General features: G+C 39.6%; 2 protein-coding genes across 3 annotated transcripts in view; both read left to right on the top strand.

Annotated features, from left to right (window-relative positions):
* CNOT12 (CCR4-NOT transcription complex subunit 12) overlaps window positions 1–1,867 on the top strand; it is a 33,499-nt gene extending 31,632 nt beyond the window's left edge. For both annotated transcript variants that reach the window (XM_026683749.2, XM_026683746.2), the window contains exon 12: window positions 1,419–1,867. The gene's annotated coding sequence lies outside the window, so the exon portion shown is untranslated. The remainder of the gene's footprint in view (window positions 1–1,418) is intronic.
* A 13,961-nt stretch (window positions 1,868–15,828) lies between these two features.
* On the top strand, window positions 15,829–19,621 carry APLNR (apelin receptor). Its single transcript, XM_026683784.2, has one exon. It carries the CDS (start codon window positions 16,138–16,140, stop codon window positions 17,254–17,256), a length of 1,119 nt encoding a protein of 372 aa, XP_026539569.1. The 5' UTR covers window positions 15,829–16,137; the 3' UTR covers window positions 17,257–19,621.
* Window positions 19,622–25,323: the final 5,702 nt, after the last annotated feature.

Genomic DNA, 25,323 nt, shown 5'->3' with positions numbered 1-25,323 from the left:
TTTGTAATTTTTCTTTGTGAATAGCCTGGGTAAAAATGATCCTGGAGCTCATCATATGATGTGACCCTAAGGAGACGTGCTTGGAAAGAGTTCTGCAAGAATCAGCATTCTGCGGTTTATGCAGTTATTACATTATCATTCACCACCATGGAATTGCATGAATAATGTCCCCCAGTGCAGAGTGGCCTGATAAATCATCCTGTATTTTACTTGCCATTCTTTGATTGACTGACTTTTAATTGAATTTTCATTATAGTGGTTTGTCCAGTTAAGTCAGTTCCTGCCAAAGCACCCATTTAATAGTACTAGTAGTAATAGTAGCAATAATGGGAATTAAATATTACCTAATTCCCACTGAATCTTGAATGAAGAATGCCAAGAGCTCACAAGATGCTAGTAATTTTGGTTAGAGCTGAGTGGTCTTGCTCTAAAATATTTCGAAGTGGTGTTTGGGTAGCAGAGTCTGAAAAAGTCACCAGCCCTTGATTTAAATGATTTTGTTGCAGAGTCTTTTTCCATAGCAGCCCTTGACCCAAATGTACTGCATGGGATCTGACACAATGCACAACTGAAAAGAGTTTAAGAAAGTCACCTTGCTACAATTAAGTTGTTCCAGGGAATGTGTTGGTTTAGAATAAAATAGAATAGAATTCTTTATTGGCCAAGTGTGATTGGACACACAAGGAATTTGTCTTGGTGCAAATGCTCTCAGTGTACTTAAAAGAAAAGATACATTCGTCAAGAGTCAAGAATCATCAGGTACATGCTTAGTAATAGTGATAGAGTACAATAAGCAATCAAATCATACTAGAAAACAGTCAATATAAATTGTAAGGATACAAGTAACAAATTTACAGTCATGCAGTAACAAGTGGGAGGGGATGGGCGATAAGGAGTGATGAGAAGATTAATAGTAATAGTAATGCAGACTTTGTAAATAATTGGACAGTGTTGAGGGAATTATTTGTTTAGCAGAGTGATGGCGTTTGGGGAAAAATTGTCCTGTGTCTAGTTGTTCTTGTGAGCAGTGCTCTATAGCGTCATTTTGAGGGTAGGAGTTGAAACAGTTTATGTCCGGGATGTGAGGGTTTGCAAATATTTTCACAGCCCTCTTTTTGACTCGTGCAGTATACAGGTCCTCGATTGAAGGCAGGTGGGTAGTAATTGTTTTTTTCTGCAGTCCTCATTCCTCTCTGAAGTCTGTGTCTGTCTTGTTGGGTTACGGAACCAAACCAGACAGTTATAGATGTGCAGATGACAGACTCAATAATTCCTCTGTAGAATGTTTACATGGGAGACTAAACATTTGCCCATGAGCTGGAGTCAATGACTTGTCATAAGTGTGTAGGCGAGATGGAGTGCTTCAGCAGACGCCTTGCCAATTTTGTAATTCTTGTCATTTTTTGTTGTTGTTGCAGATGTGCTGCCCTACTTCTGGGACCTTAACAGCAGATGTTCCGGTCAGCATTTTATGGGTTAGAGATGGAGTTCCCATCTAACATCTTGGAGGGATTTGGGGGAGGGAAGGGATTTGTGGGAAGAGGGAGAATGAAGCACATTTATGCACTTTGTATCACATTCACTCACTCATGCATATGGCGGTCAATTCTCTTTTGCCATTATATTTCCCATTTCTTCCTTTCCCCCTTCTCATGTTCCATATAATTTTATGAAATCTTTTTTTTTTTTTTTTTTGTAATCAAAATACTTGGCACTAGCCCCTTTTCTTTCACACTAAGATAGGGAGGCAAGACAAGAAAGTGAGGCTTTCGCTCTCTCTGCTGCCATATATTGCATTTCAGACAAAGAGGAAAGGATTGTTTCCTCTTCAGTCACTTGAAACAAATAAAGGTTTTATGGCTATGAAGGCCCTGCTGTCGTATTTGCTAAAATGTAATCTTCTGATCTGTCTCCAGAGCCAACATTGTTACTTGGCAACAAAGTCTAGAGCTGGGCAGCCGACAAGGCTATAGCATTTTGTTCTGGAGATGAGTGTCTCGGCTATGGAATTGAATTGTCTCAGCTACAGAATTACACCCCAAAATACAATTCACCATGGAAACAGAAGCTAACAATCAACTTCCTTTCCTAGATGTCTTAATATACAAAAAATCCAATGGCTCCCTAGGACACACCATCTACCAGAAGAAAACACATACAAACCGCTATCTACACGCACTCTCACACCACCACCCAGCACAGATCAATTCCGTAGCTGAGACACTCATCTCCAGAACAAAATGCTTAGCCGACGAACAACACCTAAAAACCGAACTACACACTCTCACTAACGTACTAACAGCCAATGGATTCCAAAGAAAGAAGATTACCCACCTAATCCAAAAAGAAACCCCAACCAAAATCCAAGAATGGCAAAGCCCTCCTCCCATATATAAAAGGCACTACAGACAAAATCAGCAAGATCCTAGAAAAACACAACATTAAAACAGCATTTTGCACAAACAGAAAAATATCCACCATCCTAAGAAACCCTAAAGACAAAATCGAGTTAGAAAACCAAGGAGTATACAAAATCCCTTGCACCGCCTGCTCCACCACATACATCGGACAAACTAACAGAAGAATAAGTGCACACATTGAAGAACACAAGAACTCAATCAAAAAAGAAGAATCGACCTCTTCCCTGGTTCAACACCTCAAAGCCACAGGACACGAGATTGACTTTAAAAATACCAGAACTATCGCCAAAACCGAACACTTCAACAACAGAATAATCAGAGAAGCCATAGAGATAGAAAAACGCCCACACAGCATGAATAAACAAGATGATACCTCCCGCCTACCAGCCATTTGGAAACCCGCCCTCATTAACAAACAAGTACCTAACATGTAGAATGACACCAGACCCACACCCACGAGGGCCACACAAGATGCTACCACCACACTTCCACGTAGAAAGCAGACTCACACCCACACAGAAGATGAGACACGACCATGGACCAGAAGTCGTACTGCAGCTGCATCACTACCCGCTTCAAACCCCTCAAACCCATACATGAAGCGAACGGACGCCCACCATGCAGATGTGGCACAACCACGAACGCAAAGCCAAACAACAGGATCACAGCTCACCAGCTCAAATCCCCCAGCAACTAAGACTAACCTGAGCACAACCAAGCCCCCACCTGAACAGAAACACACCCCCAGCCAATCAGAACACAGCCAAACCCCCAACCAATCAGAACACAGCCAAACCCCCACCCAATGAGAACATACCCCCACCTAATCAGAACACAGCCAAGCCCCCACCCAATCAAGTCACACCCCGACTAGCAGTTAAAAGGAAGAAGCAGCTGCAAGCTCACATTACTCCGAGAAGCACAAAGCCGAAGACACAAGCCTGAAGATGATGAATGATACTTCATCGAAACGTCACCTAGATACTTCCAATTTTATGCGGGAGAAAACCCGAATATTCAAAGATACACACACACATACACACACACACATATATTTGTTTTCTTTCGCGGGTACTTACATGTATGGTATTCAGCTTTGTTCGGGTATTTTCCACGTCATTATAGTTGTGCTTTTAAAGTTGTAGCAACGTTGGCAGAATCTCATCTGCCATCATCAGATGAACACAATACAGAAGCCTGATGATGGCAGATGAGATTCTGCCGAAACGTTGCTACAACTTTAAAAGCACAACTATAATGACGTGGGAAAATACCCGAACAGACAGAGACAGAGACGGACAGAGACAGAGAGAGCGCCAGGCTGTTTTGGTTGTTGGGAGTTCAGGAGAAATGTCTTTTGATTTACTGGAAAGAGCTTTCACTATAGTGAATATTTGATCTGGGAGGAGATTGACATACCTCTTGCAGGTATTTGAAGGATGTAGAAGTACATAACAAGAACTGTTACCTTCTCAATCAAGTTGCATACTTGTTTACTGTTCTTGGGAAATGACACTTCTTGAAGCTGGAGGACACCTACACCTGGCACGTGCTGATGTCAGCCTGCGTACACACCCACACACCCAGTCCCTCTCTTCTCCCATATATGCACATGTCGACCCAAAAGTACAATCTCCCCCTGCCACCACAGTAATAGCTGTACACTATCTCAGTCAACATCCTCATTTACGCACATCTATGACTTAAAAACCATTCATACATCTAGGGAAGGAAAATAAAACTTGATAGGGTGAAAAGCACCTCGAATAAAGCTGTGAGATCTCTGTTTGCCACAAGATCTTGGCATGTTCTAGTTTGCCACAAATAAAAATTGGAGGAATAATTTGAGTACTGGCTGGAAGCCTGGTGGCTGTAGATGCACTGAAGGGGGGGGCACTTCATGGCCAAGCAGACTCATTCTCCAAGAATCTTGGATAGCCGAAAGATATTTCACTTTCGCTGGGAGACATTTAACCAGGGGTTTAGAGAAATCTAGAAAGTTTAGTAAATGAAAAAGCCTAACATCGAAGGAACTCTGTTAGTTAGATTTGAGCACACTGGAAGGAGGTGTGGCTGACTTTATGACCTGGGGTATGTCACATTGTAAGTTGTTTTCTTTTTGCAAATTCCATTATCTGAGTAATCATTCTCTGGGTTAAGGCTGGCAAAAGAGCTAGGCCTTGTGGATTCCACTTTACGAAGAAGAGCTTTGTTGAGTTTTATTTTGATTAAGCACCTGATCATTTAGTCATAATATTTATTCAATAAAGTACTTAATGAACAGGTGCTTGATTAAATAACCAACCAACACTGTAGATGGCTACATGGAGAGATGCACAAATAAACAATGTGTGGTTGATTCAAGAACATGGTGTGAGGGACAACTCCTGTGGCTGTAATTGCTGGTAAGTACATGTGATAGACACATTTTTTAAAATGTGCATTAGTATACATGGTCTTTTGACACTGACTTTCCTGTGATTTTTATCCAGGAATGTAATTCCATAGTCATGATATAATCAGGGACTTGATACATTACACAAGAAACCACATCCTTAGTATATACATGCTAAGTGGCTGAAATTTTGTTTTTTTCCTCTCAATACGAGCTCCTAAACTGGGAATACTTAGTACTATTGGAAATAAGGGCTCTGTTGATCCTACCTATCTTATACAAGGATGCAAATAGAGTTCTTATGTATAGTTTTTAAAATGATACTTCTGTACAGTCTTGACTTGGAATCAACCAGCTTGTTGACTGCCATGAAGAATACTGAACTATTGGTTCCTGTATGTCAGCATTTTTCATATGTTCAACTTAGGAAAAAGAAATATAGCTGAGATGTTTCTATTTTGCCCTTAACTGTAATCGAAGACGGGGTGGAGTTCCACAGTGCAGCATCCATCTTATTGCTTACTTTGGTATGCTATTTCTGAGTGGCGGGTTTTTGCCTGCAACTGTTATTTCAGCCAGCAGAGGCCACTACTGCACTTGCTAAACTAATAGCAAATAAGGGAAATTAGGGAATGCAAACAAATTAGTGGTGAGAGCAAAAGGAGGTTTCTAGAAAAGAAAGAAGGCTAGAGCAACAGCCCAAATTTCTGGGTTTAAATAGAAAATACCTGCTAACGTGATTCTCTTAACATCTTGTTCCAGACACTAAAATAACAGATTCTTTTTAAACAATTAAGTTGAAGCGTTAATAACACATTAGCAGGGAACCTGTAGCTTCAGATGATAAATTGAAATGCCAACCAAAAAAGACTGGTCTGGGAAGATGGGAATGGTAATCCCTTATTCAACCTATGAGATTTTGTGGGGTAATTTCAGAATCTACACCTTCATTTTTCAATCTAAAGCAAGTATGCCAAACTTAAATTTGCAATAATGATCTGAGCTTATGTTTCTATCCATCACTATAACCAATATTATAGTTAACAGCTATATTTACCCACAAAGTCTCAATTTTCCCTATCTAAAGAATATTGTTTTCTCCATTTGAACACTTCAACTTGTAACTTAATAAATCTTCAAGATTTATAATTGTTACACTACCTTTTTGAATGGTATTGAAGTCCTACCAGTATCATTTTCTTCCTTCCAGGGGGCATTTTTTGAAAATGATCCATGGACTAGGGTGTTCTAGTTAATGATTTTTGCCTTCAGTCTTGTGCCTTGGCTCCACAGAATTTCCTGCAGGATTCATGCTCTGCAGGGATTTCCAAATGAAATAGGAGAAATGACATCACAGATGTACATTACAGATGTATGACAGTTATGACCATATGGACCATATGATATTGCTAAGCATTGGGGTCAATGGATTTCTGTTCTCATCAGTGGAAAATAAACTAGTGTATTCCGGGGCATCTTTTCTACATAACTTTTACATGCAAATTAGTATTAAAGCAGCTTTTTATGAAATAATACCTTTAATGCACACATTCACATAACCTTACATACAATATTCAATTTATACTGAGAATGCTATAATCAGTAAACCAAAAAGCTCCAGAAACTCCACCAGTATGGTTTACACACCACATATATTGTGCTAGACCAGGGGTGTCCAACCTTGGCAACTTTAAGACTTGTGGACTTCAACTCCCAGAATTCCTCAGCCAGCAAAGCTGGCTGAGGAATGCTGGGAGTTGAAGTCCACAAGTCTTAAAGTTGCCAAGGTTGGACACCCCTGTGCTAGACTATAAAAGAATATGAAGGCATTTTGAAAAAGTTTTCAAGCTCATTTTTTTGGGGGGGTAATGATTATTGAGCTTTTTCCAAAATCTGGTGCAGGTTTTGGACAGTACTCATATATTAATTGTCAATGAATTTTGGAATAATTCTCACGTACTAAAGTGGCTAACAGAATTTCACTGAAGAAGCTGCCTGTATGCACTGTGTGCAAAACTTCACCAACTATTAAAATATATTTTTGATCTGCTTGTCAAAGTATGGTCAATTTAATTAAATTTAACCAGCAATCCATTTCCATGTCACACAAATAGCGTGTTCCTTCATTCTGTAATAGTTGTGAAGAATTATAGCTGCATCACTGTCATAAACCATTAAGGATTATTACATGCAGGTTTGCTGTTGACATAAAAACTGCTGGTCTTTGTATATGCCACACAATATTAAAAGCTGGGTGGGTGGGAAAGCCATTATTTAGAGGCTGCTCAAAAAGAAAGTGAGGTCAGGTCAGGTGCCCTGTTGTCCATTTCAAAAGTTTCATCTATTTTTCACCCGTGATATGCAATGCAAAGCATCTAATTGTTCTGCCTTCACCAAAGGTAGATACTGAACTGAATTTGCATTACCATTCATCTGTTATCTTTAAGTTGATGCCATCCATATGGAAAAAGCCAGTACCTGTGATCCTATAGTTACTTAGTTTGACATGGTTCTGCATACTGTACTGGCTGAAGAGGTGGTATTCAGCAGGTTCTGACTAGTTCTGGAGAACTGGTAGTGGAAATTTTGAGTAGTTCGGAGAACCAACAAATACCACCTCTGACTGGAGATTTTACAGTATCCTTCCCCTGCCACGCCCACCAAGCCACGCCCACAGAACCGGTAGTAAAAAAATTTGAATCCCACCACTGACTGGCTGGGTACTCCCAGTAAAATAGGTTAACATGAAGTTGACATGCTATCAATTATATATTACGTTACTTGTTACATTATTATTCTATATCCCTATTAAAATTCCACACCCAAAACATATCCATAGTGTTATAATACATTCTTTAAAATGTGAATCTGCTAAAGGCTGTACATTTAGGACACAATTAAGTTTCTTTTTATAATTTGTGTTATTAATACAGGTAAGTCCTCGACTTACACCACTTCATTTAGTGACCGTTCAGTTACAATGGCACTGGAAAAAAGGGACTTATGACCATGTTTCACACTTATGACCGTTGCAGCATCCCCATGATCATGTGATTTACATTTGGATGCTTGACAGTGTCCCAGAGTCATGTGATCATCTTTTGAGAGCTTTGGACAAGCCAAGTCAATGGGGAAAGCCAGATTCACTTAACCATGTTACTAATTTAACAACTGCAGTGATTCACTTAAGAAATGTGGTAAGGTCGTAAAATGGGGCAAAACTCACTTGACAAATGTCTCACTTAGCAACATAAGTTCTGGTCTCAATTTGTTGGTTGTAAGTCAAGGACTACTTATCATTAAGGCAGGGGTGGGATTCTACCAGTTCGCACCTATTCACTAGAACTGGTTGTTAACATTCTAAGCAGTTCAGAGAACTGGTTGTTAGAAGAAATTACTGGCCTAATCCTGTAAGGAAGGCAGGAAGGAAACATTCTGGTGTTGCTTACAGAAACTGCCTCTCCGTTAACCCTTATTACATTCTTGGCTGGACTAGACTTCCTGTCTCAGGAACGTCTCTGGAGTTTTTTTTCCCCTTCCTTTGCTGATACAATGCTTGTGTGGAGTGACCATTCAAAGTTACAATGGCACTGAAAAAAGTGACTTATGACCATTTTTTACACTTATGACTGTTGCAGCATCCCCACAGTCATGAGAGGCCAGGCGAGGAGATGCGTGCCTCGATGTGAGTGATATTGAGTTGGCCACGCCCAGCCAATAACATGATCACCAAGCCATGTCCACCCAGTCACATGACCACCAAGCCATGCCCTCCGCCTAAGCCACACCCACAGAACCGGTTGTTAAAATTTTTGAATCCCACCCCTGAATTAAGCTGTTCGTCTGGGACAGTGAAGAGACAGAATCAAGCCCATCTTGAGTCCCATGGTTGCCGACATAAAATATTCAGAGGATAATGTACACTTAATTAAATTCCTGTTATCTCCACCAGCATGGCAACAGCAAGGGTTTATATTATGACCACTGTAATATAAAATGGCGAAGAGATAGTAGTTTTCCTTTCTGCAAACAATAATATGGCTGGATTATGGCTTGTTTGTCATGAAATAAATGTCTTAACTCTATCGCAATTTACTGAGATCTTAGAGGAAGACCCAGGCATTTAAAAAACTTTTTAAACTATCTAAAGCCACTCCTCATCCAGAGTGGGATTCTCTGCTATTCATATCCCCTTATTGTTACAGTGAGACAGACTATAAATATTTTGCTTGCTATGTCCTGGGCTCGGGACCCATTTCTTCTTTTCCTGACTTGCCTTCCTGTCTCCATCCTATTTCCTCTCCCCACCCCCATTTCTTGTCAGTTTTTTTCCCCTAACATCACACATTTGCAGCACAGAGTTTAAAGTGACAGAAATAGAAAGGTGATGGGCCGAAGGAAAAAACGTTGACTAACTTTCAGCTGAATAGCAAATCTTTTCATATAGAAACCTTTTCCTTCTTTATGCTGCTCCATGAAGTATGACTCTGGCCTAAAAAACTAATAACAACAAAATAATCTCCAGAGCTCTTCTTGATTTACAGCACTCTGCTTATCTTCAATAAGGGTATCAGGTAGTTTATCCCATTGAACTACTTGACTCAAATCAATGCTTCACTTCCTTGCCTTTTCTATACCTTTTTAATCTTAAAAAAACACAAATAGCCTGTATGAAAAATAATGAACAGCTGTTCTCATTTATGAGTTTTAAAGGATTGATACAACTTTCCAATATTGAAGGAATTCCAGCAACAAAAATGGCAGCTGGGGTACCAATTCTTGCTAAAACAAATCTATTAAGGCTTGATGGAGCTTTCAGGTGTCATCCCTCTGTATCTTTTTCATCTCATAGGAATTGTACTTTATGCAATCTTGATGCAATTTTTATGCAAGACCTCACCATTATTGCACACATTTTAATATTTTGGCCTTGGTTTCTCGCAGTTTATAAATTAGAACTAGGGCTCATGCTCACCAAGGTTGACTGAGAAATAATATCTCATGCTTATTCTTGAGTCATATTCAACCTTTGGTTCACAAAGCCACTAGGCTTAAGGTAGTTTAAAAGTCACACACGGGTCTTAAAATGGTGTTATGCATGCTTATTAATCAAGCTTTCTGGTTTATATGCTTAATCATATGAACATAGACTATTTTCAGGCTTTTTTCCCCATAGTATAAACTCTAACCTTGGGCCATATGACCATTTTTTGTTTGTTTGAAGTCTATAGCTGAACAACAATTGGTGGGTGCTGCTAATAGAGAATATGGATTTTATGGGGTGGACCTCCTTTTTTTCCAAGGATTGCCCAGAAATAAATATAATAGGCTGACCTAGTCAGGGCCACATATTCTAGTCTGTCTAGGTCTAGGATGTACCAAGAACTTCAGCCTACCTCCAGGAAAATTAGGAAAGAAAGTGTTTTAGCTGTTCCCAAAGTCTACAATGACAGAATTTAACAATCCTTGTGTAAAAAAGTAACTACACAATAACCATGATGCCTTGCAGATGGAGAAGGTTTTTATAAGAAATTCCTTTGTTAAAATAATCAAGTTAAATCTTTAGATGTAACAGAGATTCTACTTATTGGTAGGCAAATCCTCTATGCTGGGGTGTGCCTTCCTTCCTTCCTTCCTTCCTTCCTTCCTTCCTTCCTTCCTTCCTTCCTTCCTTCCTTCCTTCCTTCCTTCCTTCCTTCCTTATCCCCTTATTTGGTAGGGATAACAGAAAGATGAGATGAAGATGAACTATTGTTTGCTCAATCAAGGAAAATGTTCTACTTTGCTATTCTGAAACTAGCAACATATCAGAAGTTACCTAGTAGTTGAATATACCAACTGAGTAACCCTTTGTAGATCAATAAAGATATGATCTCATTTTCACCTGTTGGGGGCTATATTACAAATTGAATTATATGGGGGAGTTTTTCTTTGGAAGGGAAAACAAAAGCTGGATTCCATTTATTCAGCTGTCTCTACTGGGGCGATATACCAAATACTTTGGGTGGGACTATCAGAGCATACTAAAATCTGAGGATTTGTCATTGCCTCTGATGTCCTATTCTTGACAACTAGGTTGCTTTCTAAAGAACTACTTATGTATTCAATATTCTGCTCACTGATCTACATTATAGAGTTGTTAAGGACTAATGAAGTAAAGCATGGAATATTCTCAATATTCTAAAGCAGCGCCAAAATATTAAATTATAGTTATTTGAGATCATCCGTCAAAAATTTGACAGTACAGCTAAGCACACACTTGAAAAAAATATTTGGAAGATGTGCTTTGAACCTCATACACAAGCATATAATCTCTCTATACTTCATTAATCTACCAGCCAGTAGTGGGATTCAAATTTTTTACTACTGGTTCTGTGGGCATGGCCTGGTAGGCATGGCAGGGGAAGGATATTGCAAAATCCCATTCCCTCCCCATCCCACTAACCTGCTTTCCAGCTCCGTTCTCCTGTGCAGGGCAACAAAAGAAGACCCAGCCGATCAGCTGGGACTTGGGAGGCAGAGAATAGATGGGGGCGGGGCCAGTCAGAGGTGGTATTTGCCGGTTCTCCGAACTACTAAAAATTTCCACTAACGGTTCTCCAGAACTGGTCAGAACCTGCTGAATACCACCTCTGGCACCAGCCCATGCTTTTTCAAGCTTCTTTTCAATGAGATTGAATAAAAAAATGCTGTTGCTTAACTGGGTTCACACATTGTTCTAAACCCAATGTAGGCTGTTTGGGTTTAGCTTAGAGCAGGGGTGTCAAAACTCATGTCGTCACGGTGGCATCATGTGACATATCAGGACTTCCCCCTCCTTCGCTAAATTAGGCATGGGTGTGGCCAGCACGTGGGCTGCAAGTTTGACAGCCCTGGTTTAGACGGTTGGACATATCCAATCACCGTTTGTAACATGGCTTATGGTTAGTGCAATGCCTGCACAAGCCAGCCAAGCTGACTGGTTCAACAAACTATGGTTAAGAAACCCAGGCCTAGTACAATAGTCTAAACCGACCTTGTATGTTTCATTTAAGATTTGAGACAGACCTAGATAAGTTTTAGATTTTATTTTTTTCAAACACGGGTGATCAAATCACCTACTATGTGTCTTTGTTCAAGCATCACTGCTGGTAACCTGAAACCAACATAGCATCTGGCAGGAAAGCATAACTCAGTATGCTTGTCACCTTTTCCTGGACTCCATCTGAAGATGGTGACCAAAGTAGGTTTTTATGGCTTCTTACACTCTTCCAGCTTTTTTCTCCTGACCGGCATTTTGCATTCTATTTATTTTGACAAGGACTGTTGGAAAATTAAAAAGCTTGCTGATTATCTTGACATTTTGGTTGGTCCCACTGAGGATTTTGATTGATCAATATGTTCTCCAAGAATTTAAACAGCTACTTACTACCTAACAATAGATATTTGTATAATTTGAGCAAATTAAGTCCTTGTTTAAACCAGACATACTTGCTTTAATTTCTAACCTAATCCCAGTGAGAAGTGTGGTTACCTGGATTTGAGAGCTCTGGGTTCAAATCCCCCTTCATTCACTGGGTGACTTTGTGCTTGTTATTTAATCTTAGCCTAACCTACCTTACAGGGAGGTTGCATATACTAAATGAGGGAGTTATAAATGTCATTTTTGGAGCCTCTGAAGGATGCAGGTCACAGGGATTTTGAAGTTGTTCTGGAATATTTTGTTTTTCCTACTTTCAACCAAGGGAAAATTCTAACATTTCAAAGAGTTGGGACAGGCCTGAATTACTTGCTAGTTGCTTTGTTTTTCTGATGATAGTGCAACACAGAACTCCTTATGTTATAAACACAGACACATGGATGATGACCAGGACAGCTGACGGAAAATATCAGGCTGATCAGTAAAGCACAAAGGGAAGATTGAACACCAAAGCCCTAAATGGCTTGTAAGAGTGGTGTTATGGTCATCACGAAGCCATTCTCTAATCCAGCAAGCCAGATATTCCTGGGAAGGCAGATAAAACCCATCAAAAGGCAAGATAGGTGGCTTGTAGTTCCATCGCTACAGGTACTTCAAAGGAGCTGGTGATATCGTCTACAGACAGATAGCAAATATGCTCTGGGTCTGTCCAGTAGAGACTAGAATAGCGGAGTTTGCCTGGTTTCAAATTGTTCTTTCTTTCTTTTTTAAATGCTTTATTGAGGTTTTTTTCTATTTATACATAACACCAATACTTATTAAACAGTGCTGTGACATTATATATACATTTATGTATCCTATCTAAACTTACAATACACAATACTTTCATACCCTCGTATCTATTATATACATTATATACATTTCTATTCTTATAGTGTCAATCCAAATATACCATGTTTCCCATATTGCATTGTATTTCATGTCTGCTTTCCCTTTTAGTTCCATAGTTAATTTGTCCATTTCCACACATTTTAAATTTTTTATTATTATTAAGCTTTCAGGTGGTGTTGAGTTTTTCTTCCAGTACTGGGCATAGGAAATTCTTGCTGCTGTTAATACGTGTAATATAAGATATTTTATCTTTCTGTTATAGTTTTTTTAAATTATTCCTAAAAGGAATAATTCCAGGACAAAATCAATTTTGTTTTTAGTTAACTCTTTTAACCACATTTGAATCACTTTCCAATATTTTTTCGCTTCGGGGCATGTCCACCAAGAATGAAAGAAGGTACCTTGTTGTCTACACTTCCAACAATTCAGTTTTAAATTTGGATAGATCTTAGTCAATCTTAAGGGTGCCATATGCCAACAATATAACATTTTGTGTTGATTTTCCTTGTATGCCACCAATTTTGTTATTTTATAATTCACATTCCAAATCTTTTCCCATTCTTCTAGATCAATGTTCCTACCCCATGCAATCATTGTTCCTTTCACAATTTCTTCTACTCTATCAAATTCTAATAAATGTTTATAAACTTTGATAATAATTTCTCATCTGGGCCAATCAAGATTTTATCTAGTTTTTGTAATTCATTGTCTATTCCAAATTCCTCACTGTCTTTTTTGTATCTTGTTTGTATTTGCATATAGGTCCACCAATTCAATGTTATTCCCTGTTCTTCCAATTTCTGTCTACTCTTTGGATTCCCTTGGTTATCTAAAATTTCCGTATACCTGGCCATTTTCTTAACCTCCATTATATTGGGGTGGATTACTGCTTATTGTACAGCTGAAAAGCTTTTCTTATTTAAGTTGTAAACTGCTTTACTCTTGATATTATGTCCTTCAAATAAAGGCTGTGTTTTCTGTGGGAACTGCACAAAGTCATTTCTTTTGGGACTGGGAATAAACTGGAATTGGAGCATTTTAGATGCTATGGCAGAGGTTTAGATCAGTTACAATCAGAGGTGGAATGCTACCAGTTCTGCCCGGCTATATAGAACCGGTAGCTCTGAAGAGCAGCAGACACAACCAGTTCTGTGTCTGCTGCTGTTTGGCCCACCTGCCCGCCTGGGCTCTTACCTGTCCTTTATTTCCTGCTTTTTCAACCTCAGCTGCTTTGCGCGGCACAGCTGAGGTTGAAAAAGCAGTAAAAAAGAGGCTTTTCAAATGCTGCGCATTCACGCAAAGTGCTTTTCAGCTGTCTGGGCAGCACAACTTAAGGTTATTTACACGCGCGCGCAATACAAAATGTCACCGAACCAGCAGTAACACCGGTTGAATCCCACCCCCGGTTACAATGAATTCTTAATAATCTCTTTTTTTGTTATTTTTTAAAGTTGATAGAAGACTTCAATTCAGGTTTGCTCCTTTTAGGTAAATATCTAAGGCAGTCCTCGACTTGCAACAATTCACTTAGTGACCATTCAAAGTTACAACGGTACTGAAAAAGTGACTTATGACCATTTTTCACACTTATAACCATTGCAGTATCCCCATGGCCATGTGGATGCTTGACAACTGGTTCATATTTATGACGGTTGCAGTATCCTGGGGTCATGTGACTACCTTTTGCGATCTTATTACAAACAGAGTCAATGGGGAAGCCAGATTCACTTAACAGCCATGTTACTAATCTAACAATTGCAGTGATTTGCCTAACAAACATGAAAAGAGAAGTCATAAAATGGGACAAAACTCACTTAACAAATTTCTCGCTTAGTAACATAAATTCTGGGCTCAATTTTGATCCTAAGTCAAGGGATACCTGTATTTTCATATACATACACTATATCATTATTGTTATAAATTATTGATCAAATATTTAAAACTCAGGAACTCTTGAGTTTAGTCTACAGTTTGGCAAGTTCCCAAAATATTTTTCCAAATGTTCGGATCTTCTAGAAATACCCCATGTGTCTAAAAGTTTCAACAATTCACCACCAATGATCTCTGCAGACCAAAGCATGACTAGATTATCCGTTTCTCACAGGCTTCTCTCTGAGATGTTTGCTGGGAGTCCAACACCTTGGCCGCATTCTTCCCAGATCTGTCCCCACCCCCTTAGTTTTCAAAGCCTTTTCAGGGAGCCAAGCAGAATCATGTTCAACTTCCTTAGTAAAAGCTTTATTTACGTATATGGATGAACCCGCCATTTCTTTGCATTGACAGACTTTTCTTAATGCACTATCATAAGGTGATCACAGAATGTCCTAAAGTCAGTGAGGGTTGGTTTTGCAAGAAAAGGGGGGGGAAAGCACTTAGATCACTTTGCTGCTGAAACTGAGAAAAACCTCATCATTGGGAAACTTGAGTCTTTAGGCAAAAGGGGGATGAGGTTAGCAGGGCATCTGGGAACCCTGCTATTTGGATTATCACTCCATGCCACCCACCCAGCAGCGTCTCTGGTTGTCTTAAGCCACATTCCTTTCCTTACTCTGAGAAGCTTAGGGGGAGAGCACATGTAGAGAGTGTTTGTGAAGAGGGAGGATCCAAATGGCAGATGGAGCTGCCCAGCTCCACAGGGGTCAATTCATCCAATTCACATAAGGATGTTGAGTGAAAGCAAAGGGGGGGGGGGACTGGGGGAAGGGGGCTGGGATGCAAAGATTTTTAAGACCAGTCAAAAGGAAGCTCCTACTACAGTAGGAACGAGTGGGTGTGTGAGAGAGATGACCCAGATTGAGGGAGGCACTGGCCAGATCTGTCTAAAGCTTTGAAAAGAAGGAGGTAACAGCAAGACACAAATGAGCTGAGAGACCGGGCAACTCATTTTTTTTATTTTTTTTTTGGTCTTCCTTCTACGCAAGAACTTTTCCAAGATTTATCCTGCTGAGTGATCTGGACATAAAGAGCAAAAAAAAAGGGGGGGGGAAAGGAACTACTTCTTCAGAGCACATTCTTCTTTTCTTCCAGCAGAAATGGAATTTGGCAACGATACTGACAATAACTCAAGCAGCTACGAATGTGACTACGATGACTGGAGTTCTTCCAAAATCCTAATTCCTTCCATCTATTTGCTTGTTTTCTTTCTGGGCACCACTGGCAATGGTTTGGTGCTATGGACCATTTTCCGAGGAGGGCAAGAAAAGCGACGCTCAGCAGACACATTCATTGCAAACCTGGCAATAGCTGACCTGACTTTTGTGGTCACTTTGCCGCTATGGGCCACTTATGTGGTCTTGGACTACCATTGGTCTTTTGGCTCTTTTGCCTGCAAACTCAGCAGCTACCTGGTCTTTGTCAATATGTATGCCAGTGTCTTCTGCCTCACAGGGCTCAGCTTTGACCGCTACTTGGCTATCGTTCGCCCTGTAGCCAATGCCAAGCTGAGGTCAAAAGCTAGTGGACTTCTAATGACCATTGTGCTCTGGACTATGGCGGCTCTCTTGGCCTTGCCAGCCATGATTTTCCGGAGGACTGGAGTATTCACTGAGAGTGACAAAGTGACATGTTTCATGGATTATTCAAGCGTGGCAACCAACAAGACTGAGGCAGCCTGGGAAGCAGGGCTTGGCTTGTCCTCTACCCTGATGGGATTTGTAATCCCCTTTGCCATCATGCTGATTTGCTACTTCTTCATTGCCCGTACGATTGCAGGTCACTTCCGAAAGGAGCGCAGTGAAGGGTTGAGGAAACGGAAGCGCCTGCTCACCATTATCATTGTCCTTGTGACCACTTTTGCGATCTGCTGGCTCCCCTTCCACTTGGTGAAAACCATCTACATGCTAATGGACTGGGAGGTGATGCCCTTGTCCTGCAGCTTCCATGCCTTTCTGAGCAACCTCCACCCGTACTGCAGCTGCTTGGCCTATGTCAACAGCTGCCTCAACCCTTTTCTCTATGCCTTCTTTGATCCCCGCTTCCGACAAGCTTGCACGGCTGTCCTCTGCTGCACGTCGGGGCACTTGCCTGGAGCTGCAGGAGACAAGTCAGCCAGCTATTCATCTGGCCATAGCCAGAACCATCTAGGGAAGAACATGGAAGCAGGGCAGGAGAAACACTGTCCTGACAGCCAAGAGACTTTGCTTCATGGGTAAAAATGGAATAATGTCAAGCAGCCATGATAAACTTTGCATACAACGAGTCTCTCCCCTCCCTCTCTCCTGTTAATTCCTTTCCCTTGCATCATTCTACCATCTGATTCTGTTTCTTTTCTTAATGTTTTAAATTGGTAAGTCTGTTTTAACTGACACAATGTTCATCCCTTCCTTCTGTATTCTGCTTGGTTATCCACTGCAACAATGTCTATGTTATATAGGAATCATGCTAGGAAGAGGGGGGGAAAGCATTTCATTATGTTCTGAAACACAATGCTGCATACACAGCTGGTGGTTCTTCTAATGAAAATTACATGGACTTTTAAATGGACTTGTAGAGGCTTGTGCTGGCTATTTGCAGACCTGTTTTTGAAAACTTGCCATAGCTTTTTGTAATGTTAAGTGAAACAGTAGAACTATGCATAAGTTGCATGAAATCGGGGGTGGGTGGGGGGGGGGTGGGGTTCGTTTTGAAGGGAATGCACTTGGGAGCTTGTTGCATATCTGGTCTGTCTATCCTCATGCTTTGGTGTTTCAAGCCAGCTCTGTAGAACAGGTCCTGTTTAAGAAATGCTTCAATCCTACACCCCAGATTTTCTTACTTTTTCTTATCATGCCACTTTGAGGCATGGTTCATTTGGCAACTTCTAATTCTTTCATTTTCCTTGTTCTATGGGAAGAAATGATTGCGCCCCCTAAAATTTAGAGATTAAATGTTCACTGCAATGGAGAACTGGCACCATGGACAGAAAACTTCAGCCTGAAGGCCTATTTCTTCCTATGCATGAAGACAGCTTCTTCAAACAGACAGCAATCGTACTTGGTTCTTTGCTCCATGCTTGTCCTGTCAAGTAAAGGCCCTCAATTCAAAACTATTCTTTAAAAAAAAATACATAAATGGTTCATCAGCAAAATCTAGCTTTATTTTCATCTTCCTCTCCCTCCCCTCTCTTTTTTCTCCCACAATAAAATGTAAAATTCCTGCTGCTTAATACACCATTTTAACAGAGGTTGGGAAACAGTATCATGCTTGCATCGATAAAAATGTTTTCTTTGTAGGGATTGGGTCATTATTCAACTTGCCTATACTTTATACTTTATTCACTTTATTCTGTCCTTTTAAGTCACAAAAAGACTGAATAAAGTTTTAAGTCATGCAGAAAAATGCTTTGAGTCTCTTAATGATTTCACTGAATTGATCTGCTGATTAAGAATTTTTATATAAAGCTTTTAAAGGTGCATCTTTTATTATTAATAACTAAGGGGCAATATAAAACTGGACAAGAAGTTGTACATTTATATAGACAATGATTTTTTTTAAAAAAAAATCAAAAATCTTTTTTACTGTAAAATTTTTGTTGCAATTAAATTTACAAGAAGTGCTTCAAACTGAAAAGTTGATTTAAACATTAAAATATTCTTTCTGAATTAAAAAAGTAATTAAGATATTCAATTGTGTTCATACTATCCTATTATTATTCAATATATAGTTTCTTTTAGATTCTACAGTTTATTCTGAATCTGAATTGCGGGGATAGAATTATAGATTTAAAATATTTATAATGTAGTTGCCAGTTTTCTTTATACAAGATAAAACAAAACATTCTTATCAGTTAGTAAAACATGGCTGGGCATGTTACTACTCATCACTGTGACACATACATGTAAAAGAATGAAGAGATAAGTTTGTCCTGGACTGTTCCATTTTAGGGTAAAAATAGAAAGTTTAAATTTTAAATATACCCTTGAGAGTAAACACTGCCTTTCCAAATTTAGAAAAACACATTTCAGCAAAACATTTTCCCTGTCATGTTAGCTTTGTAGGCATATAGTAGGTTTTAAATGCAAGCAACTACAACCAGAAGTGATATAGCTCAACCCTCCCTCTCCCCCCAAAACCCCAACTTCTTGATTCTTTTAAATATATCAAATGACCTTGGGTGTGTCGCGAATTCCTGCCGCCGCCGAAGCCTTGCCAAACCGGAAGCCCAAGAGTGTTTTTACTCTTTTGATTAATATCCATGGGCTTCATTTTCAATTTTCCTATATAATTTTCATTGTGATGGAAGCAGAACAGCTGGGGTAGATCCCAGGGAATTGACTGATACTGATTCAGAATGTGGATCCATCTAGGACAGTATTGTCCAAATTGAGTGGTGGCAACCATCAAAGATTACAGCTGTGACTCCTTTCAGTGCTAGCTGGAGATGTTGGGGACTCCAACTGGGACCTCTTGTATGCAAAACGTTATGTTCTGCTACTGAGCTACAATCTCTCACCTAACTTCTGAAGATGGGCAACTCACCTAACTTCTGAAGATGGAGTGTTTAACTGGAGAATTAAATAAAACCTCAATGAACGTGTACCTCAGAGTTTTTATTGAAAAGAATATGGTTTGAATGTTTTCCTTCCTTTCCTATCTATTCTGTGAGGCAGAAGAAAAACTGACATACATTATTATGCATATATGAAATAGTCTTGGTGGGGAAGACAGTAATGGAGGGCGTTGTCAGTCCTTCTGCAATACTGGTTACAATGCAGAATATGTCCCAGGTTCATAAGGTCTTGTCTACTTATGATACCCATTGACCTGTCAGGAATACAACACAGAGAACCATTCTGATTCCACATTAGCGCCCCAAAGTTAGAAACCAACATGCGAGCTTTGGAATTTCCCAAAATGTTTTGTCATGCAAAGTGATAAAAGGAAAATAAAGAGGATGAAAAAGTAAACTGTAGTTAAGGTTCAAGGCAGAGGAACATTTGCAGACATTCAAATTCAGTTGTGTCAAATGCTGTTCAGCTTTCAGGTTGTACCTGGAAATCTCCCATGGGTGGCTGAGAAGAAGCTAATTAATAATGATTTCTTCCCACATTTGAAAATATAAAATACAGCTGTTAGAACCATGCTTGTCCTTAGCTGAAATACATATTCCTTGTTAGGTGAAAAAAAAACCTCTGTGATTGATTGGAATTGTATACAGTGAATAGACATAATACGTTTAGTGGTATTTTTACGGGTGAACTGCCCTGAAAATATGCTAATCCTGAAAATTTGAAATGTGCATCTTATCAAGGGTAATGAGATAAAGAAAATATCCTGAAGAGATATACATATGGGCTGAATGGATTAGCAAATGGGGAAGCCAGAGGAATCATTAAGTGCAGAGGAAATTATATAATGTCAAGGATGAAATGACAAATATTGTTTTATGCCATGCTGCAAACTCCTTTTTGTAACTTTCCAAAATATTTCTTTCTTGAAGGAATGGATCTGAAATTTTTTTTCCAAAGAGACACTAATGCTTGCAACCATAAGAATAAGTACACTGGTGTAATATTTTTGAATATGTTTTTGTTTGGCATTGGGACAGTTTTATCATTTTTCTATAGGGAGGGTTATCAATGTGTATTCTGCTATTCATCCATTACACATAGATAGGTGTGTGAAGTGGACTGCAAACATCCTCTACTCCAGGGGTGGGCAATTATGGATCCTTTATTGACCGGTGAACTTCCACTCCCAGAATTCCTGAACTAGTCATACTGGGATTGTACAGAGTCCAAAGTTACCTATTCCTGCTCTACTCTGTAAGTGTTTTCACAAACAAATTCACCTAACTTTGCATGGTGTCATGCCTGCTTTGCCAGATTTGCAGTAAGGGAGGCAACGGTAGCCAGACTGGGACAAATTCAGGCCACAGGGTTTGATAACACATCCCAACACTGAGTAGGATAAAGTCTACAGGTTATGAAAACTTATTTTGTTTCCAGTCAATTCTCTTTATTTATTTTAAGGTTGCCTTATTGGTGCAATTAAAGTGTGGGCAGGTTGTTCCTGGGAAATATATAAGCACACTCAAATTATTATTTTTTGCTTCTCAACACATTAATCTAATGTGCAAAATAATCTTGTTGGGTTTGACCTCAAACTTATGGTGGTATTGAATTATGGTGGGGTTAGTATTGTGGAGGCCATGAAATGGGTTGAGGTTGGTCATAACTGCAGAGGAATTGAGGAAAAGTAAATTCAGAGGCCAGGAGGCATGTTTAAGATGATTGAGGGTGGGAGCTTCTTGGAAGTCCACCCAGAGTTATGAGACCAGGAAAGGACTAAGTCAGGAAAATCTCCTTTGATATCTACGCAGGTATGCTCTGGTGGAGATGGTAGATACGAGAAAATGTGGGACCAAGTTAGGCTTAGATACTCCAAATCATTAGGTGATTTTGGCCTTTAAGCATATTCCTGCATTATTAGATTGCTAAAGGTTTTGTTTTTAGTAAATAAATGTTTCACCCAAATGTACCAGGTCTTGTCTCTTTATTTGCTGGGAGGTCCCAAATGAGGCTTTCCCTCTAGTCTCCCCACTGTGCCCATTTTGAAAATTAAGAGGGACAAATGGTGAACAAGGTGCCAACCTCCTGGTTCACTTAAGTGATGGGATTGTGTTAAGCCAACTGTGGTTGTGGGAAATCTGGAGGTGGAGCTGTCAAAAGAAAACTAATTTCATCTCCTTTGCAAGTGGATTCCTTTCATGGGATAGGCTCACTGAAAAGAACATCAAAGAAGCTTCCCAACCTCAAAATCAACCCTCTGAAGGGTTGGTGTTTTTTTTTTGGCTTTAGTTTCTTTCCTGGGAAAAAATCCTATCAGAAGCCATTTCCTTCAATAGGATCTATCTGTAAGAATCTCTAAGATATCTGAAATCTGATATTGATCTGATAACTTTCACTGGCTTCTTTCAACTTGACTGTAATCTGACCATGATATTGAATAAATGGAAATAACAAACAGTCCCTTCAGGTCACAGGAGTTATGCTGACAATCTAAAAAAGACCAGGCAACAATTTGATGGCTATTGCACATTTCTCTTTAGGAAGTGGAAAGAAAAGATTTTGTTCTAGCTAATAGATCTGAGGCACTCCAGTAGCTTTTCCCTGGAGGTGTTCCTTATTTTAAATAACATATTGAAATTTCTCATATGTTCTTGTAATTTGTATTTCCTAAACAATTTAGTTTTAACAATGCTTAGATGGACATTTGAATAAGACCCAGAAGGCAAAATATCAGTTGTTTGGAATACATAAATATTGGCTGAAAAAAGAGAGTTTTGGGGAAATCCTTCTTTACCAAAGCTTGCAAAAGCTAAACATTGCTGTGGATGCTGGAGAAATAGCATCCATTTATACATACAGTGGAAAGAGTTATATATAATAATTATAATAATCCCTTTTGATAACCTTAAAAAATAGTGTGAGAACATGAAAATGACAAAGAATTCAACATCTGTAATAAGACAACAATGTTTTTATTATGCCAAATCAAATGGCACAAACACTATATCGGGAAGCAGGTGGTGGGGAGAAAAAAAAAGTCCTAAAATTAGATCAGGTGTTACAGTCTGAGGTTTAAAGTCATTGTTGGGATGAGAATTAGTCATAGGTTTCATTGAGTTTGATTACACTTAGTGTTACTCTTAGATTAGTTAGTTCAGTTGTACTTAGTTCAATTGTACTTCCCTGGGTCCATAAATACAAAAACGATGTGGTTTTAGGTGCATCATTTCTGGCTGCACCCAAAAAAGGTGGTATTTTTGAGTTGCCTTCTGAAATCTTAATAGGTACAAATTGCAGCCAATTTTTTTCTGAGATGCATAAGAAAAGCTGACTCTTCAGTTTGGTGAGATTACAAACTTAAAAAAAAAATCAATTCTGACTGCTGATTTACTTCCCTGCTGCTCTGAAATTCAATCCCTTTACCTTTGTTCTGTTTAGTTTTCACATCACATGTTGCAAAATGTTAATTTCTTCTTGGAGTTTTGTAAACAGTTGCAACTGGCAAAAAGATCAAAGCAGCTGAACCGTGTTGTAATAGTGTCTCCTAAATGTAACACAAATGTTTCAAACTCTGAATTGCAAGATCAAGGCACATCTCTCTCTCCAGAGCTATCACTTGTTGCAAGATAAATAAAATAAATGTTGTAAAACTGAATTGATAAGGTTAGGGGCTTAAGGGTTTGCTGGGAAAATGTGCTGCAAGACACTAATTCTCCTTTCACTAGAGAAAACAAGGGACGCTAAAATTAGACTTCCTTAGGAAAGTTAGATCTTCAACCTTAAAATATGACAGTAAAGCACTTTTCTAGGTGTGTGTATGCATACATGTACAATATGGTGTGATACAAGTAATACAATACATTGGATCTGTTGACTCACAGCTCAGTTCAAGTAAAGAAAAATGGACACAATAATGGACCCATATGGGTGAAAAATCCACAGTCTGCAAGAGACTGGGGTGAATCACAGCAATCTATCACAATCTTCCTCTAACTGATGAACTTCAATTGTCTTGGATACCAATTTCCACAATCCTCAAGAAGTTCAAAGTCTACTGCATCTGGAAGGCAGCAGATAGGAAAAACATATTTACTCAGAAAAGTAATGGCCATGTGATCACTACATGTTAGTATCAGGTGGGCAATAGTGAATTTATGATGGAGATGCTTTAGGTCAGTGGTTGTCAACCGGTGGGAGGCCCACCGGTGGGCTGTGAGAATATTTTGGTGGTCCACAGAGAAATGTCACCCCCAGAGCACCCCCCTCGCAAGCAATTAATCCAGGCTGCATGGGAACACAAGGCTGCGCTGCCCATATGGCCTGCGGGAACACAAGGCTTGCATCGCTTGCATTGCGAACAACATGAGGTAGTGAGGGGAGGGGGGAAAGGGCAGAGGGTAGGAACTTGCCCCACTCACCCCACGCACCTAGCCTGGCCACCGGGCTGCTTCTTTCCACTGCTTTCTTCTTCTGCTTTTGGCTGCATGCAAGGAAAGCAGCAAAAGTCTTTATTTCTCTCCCCCAAACTCCATCAGAAATTAGTCTTTGGGACCCTGCAAGGCATCCTGCTCCAAGAGGCTGCATTGGCAAAGACTCATTTCTGGTAGAGGGAGAGAGAAAGAAAGACTTCTGCTGCTTCTGCTGCTTTCCTTGCATGAAGCCAAATCTCTCTCTCTCTCTCTCTCTCTCTCTCTCTCTCTCTCTCTCTCCCTCTCCCTCTCCCTCTCCCTCTCCCTCTCCCTCTCCCTCTCCCTCCCTCTCTCTCTCTCCCTCCCTCATCAAGCCACTGTCAGTCAAAATTAATATTAGTGGTCCGCAGGATTTAAAATTATGAGTTTGGTGGTTCCTGAGGTCCAAAAGGTTGGCAACCCCTGCTCTAGGTGACAGAATGTACCAGAGTTTACATTGATAAAAATTTTCTTTCCTGGGAATTCAAGATAAAAAACAGAACTACAATCAGAATGGAAACAGCATGCCCAACAACATAGACTTTTCAGTGCATCTTTCTGGGCATTCCTGCAACTATATATTGGGCAAAATGAACTATTAGACTACTTGCAATTTTGGATCATCTAGCAAAGGATATTCTATGGTAGTGGGGATGTATGTTTTATGTGCCAAATGTTGATTTATGGTTAATTTTCCTACTGCCTCCATTTTTTCAGTTACAACTTTAATATTCAAGTTAATTATGAAAAAAATGATTGATACCATTATTGGATATTGAAGGTGGCAGTGTCTATATTATTCTGATATATTTAGGCTAATATTTGTATTGAAGTATATGAGTATATTCACCTCTCCCCCTCTCCCTCCCCCCCCCCTCTCTCCTAACTGAGCTCCAATTCACACATTCATATCAATAAGAAATTGGGATTTGTAACTTCGGCCTCAGAGCAAAAATTTGGAAATTACTTCTCCAGAAACTACTGGAAAAAAAAAAAGGATACAGATGACAACTTTAGCAAATTCCTTGATGAAAAAATATCCTTGGCAAGCTGCAGGACCACTGTGCCAGTTGTGATAATGGGGGTCTTGCTACTTTCCTTTTGCAAAGATCCATAGGTAAGATATTGGTGTCTGGCTACCCCCGAGAGTCACACATATGAAAGACAAGTGAGAAAATAAAAGCAATGCTGAGTTGAGGCTTAATAGTATATAATAGAATCATAAAGTTAGAAGGCATCTCAATGGTCCTCCACTCCAACCTCAGCTTAGTACAGATTCACT

This window comes from Notechis scutatus, chromosome 1 (assembly GCF_049901735.1).
Source record: "Notechis scutatus isolate UNSWTSFEM ecotype Mainland chromosome 1, rNotScu1.2, whole genome shotgun sequence".
Lineage (NCBI taxonomy): Eukaryota > Metazoa > Chordata > Lepidosauria > Squamata > Elapidae > Notechis > Notechis scutatus.
The sequence above is the reverse complement of the archived record's forward strand: the minus strand, read 5'-3'. Positions and strand labels throughout refer to the sequence as shown.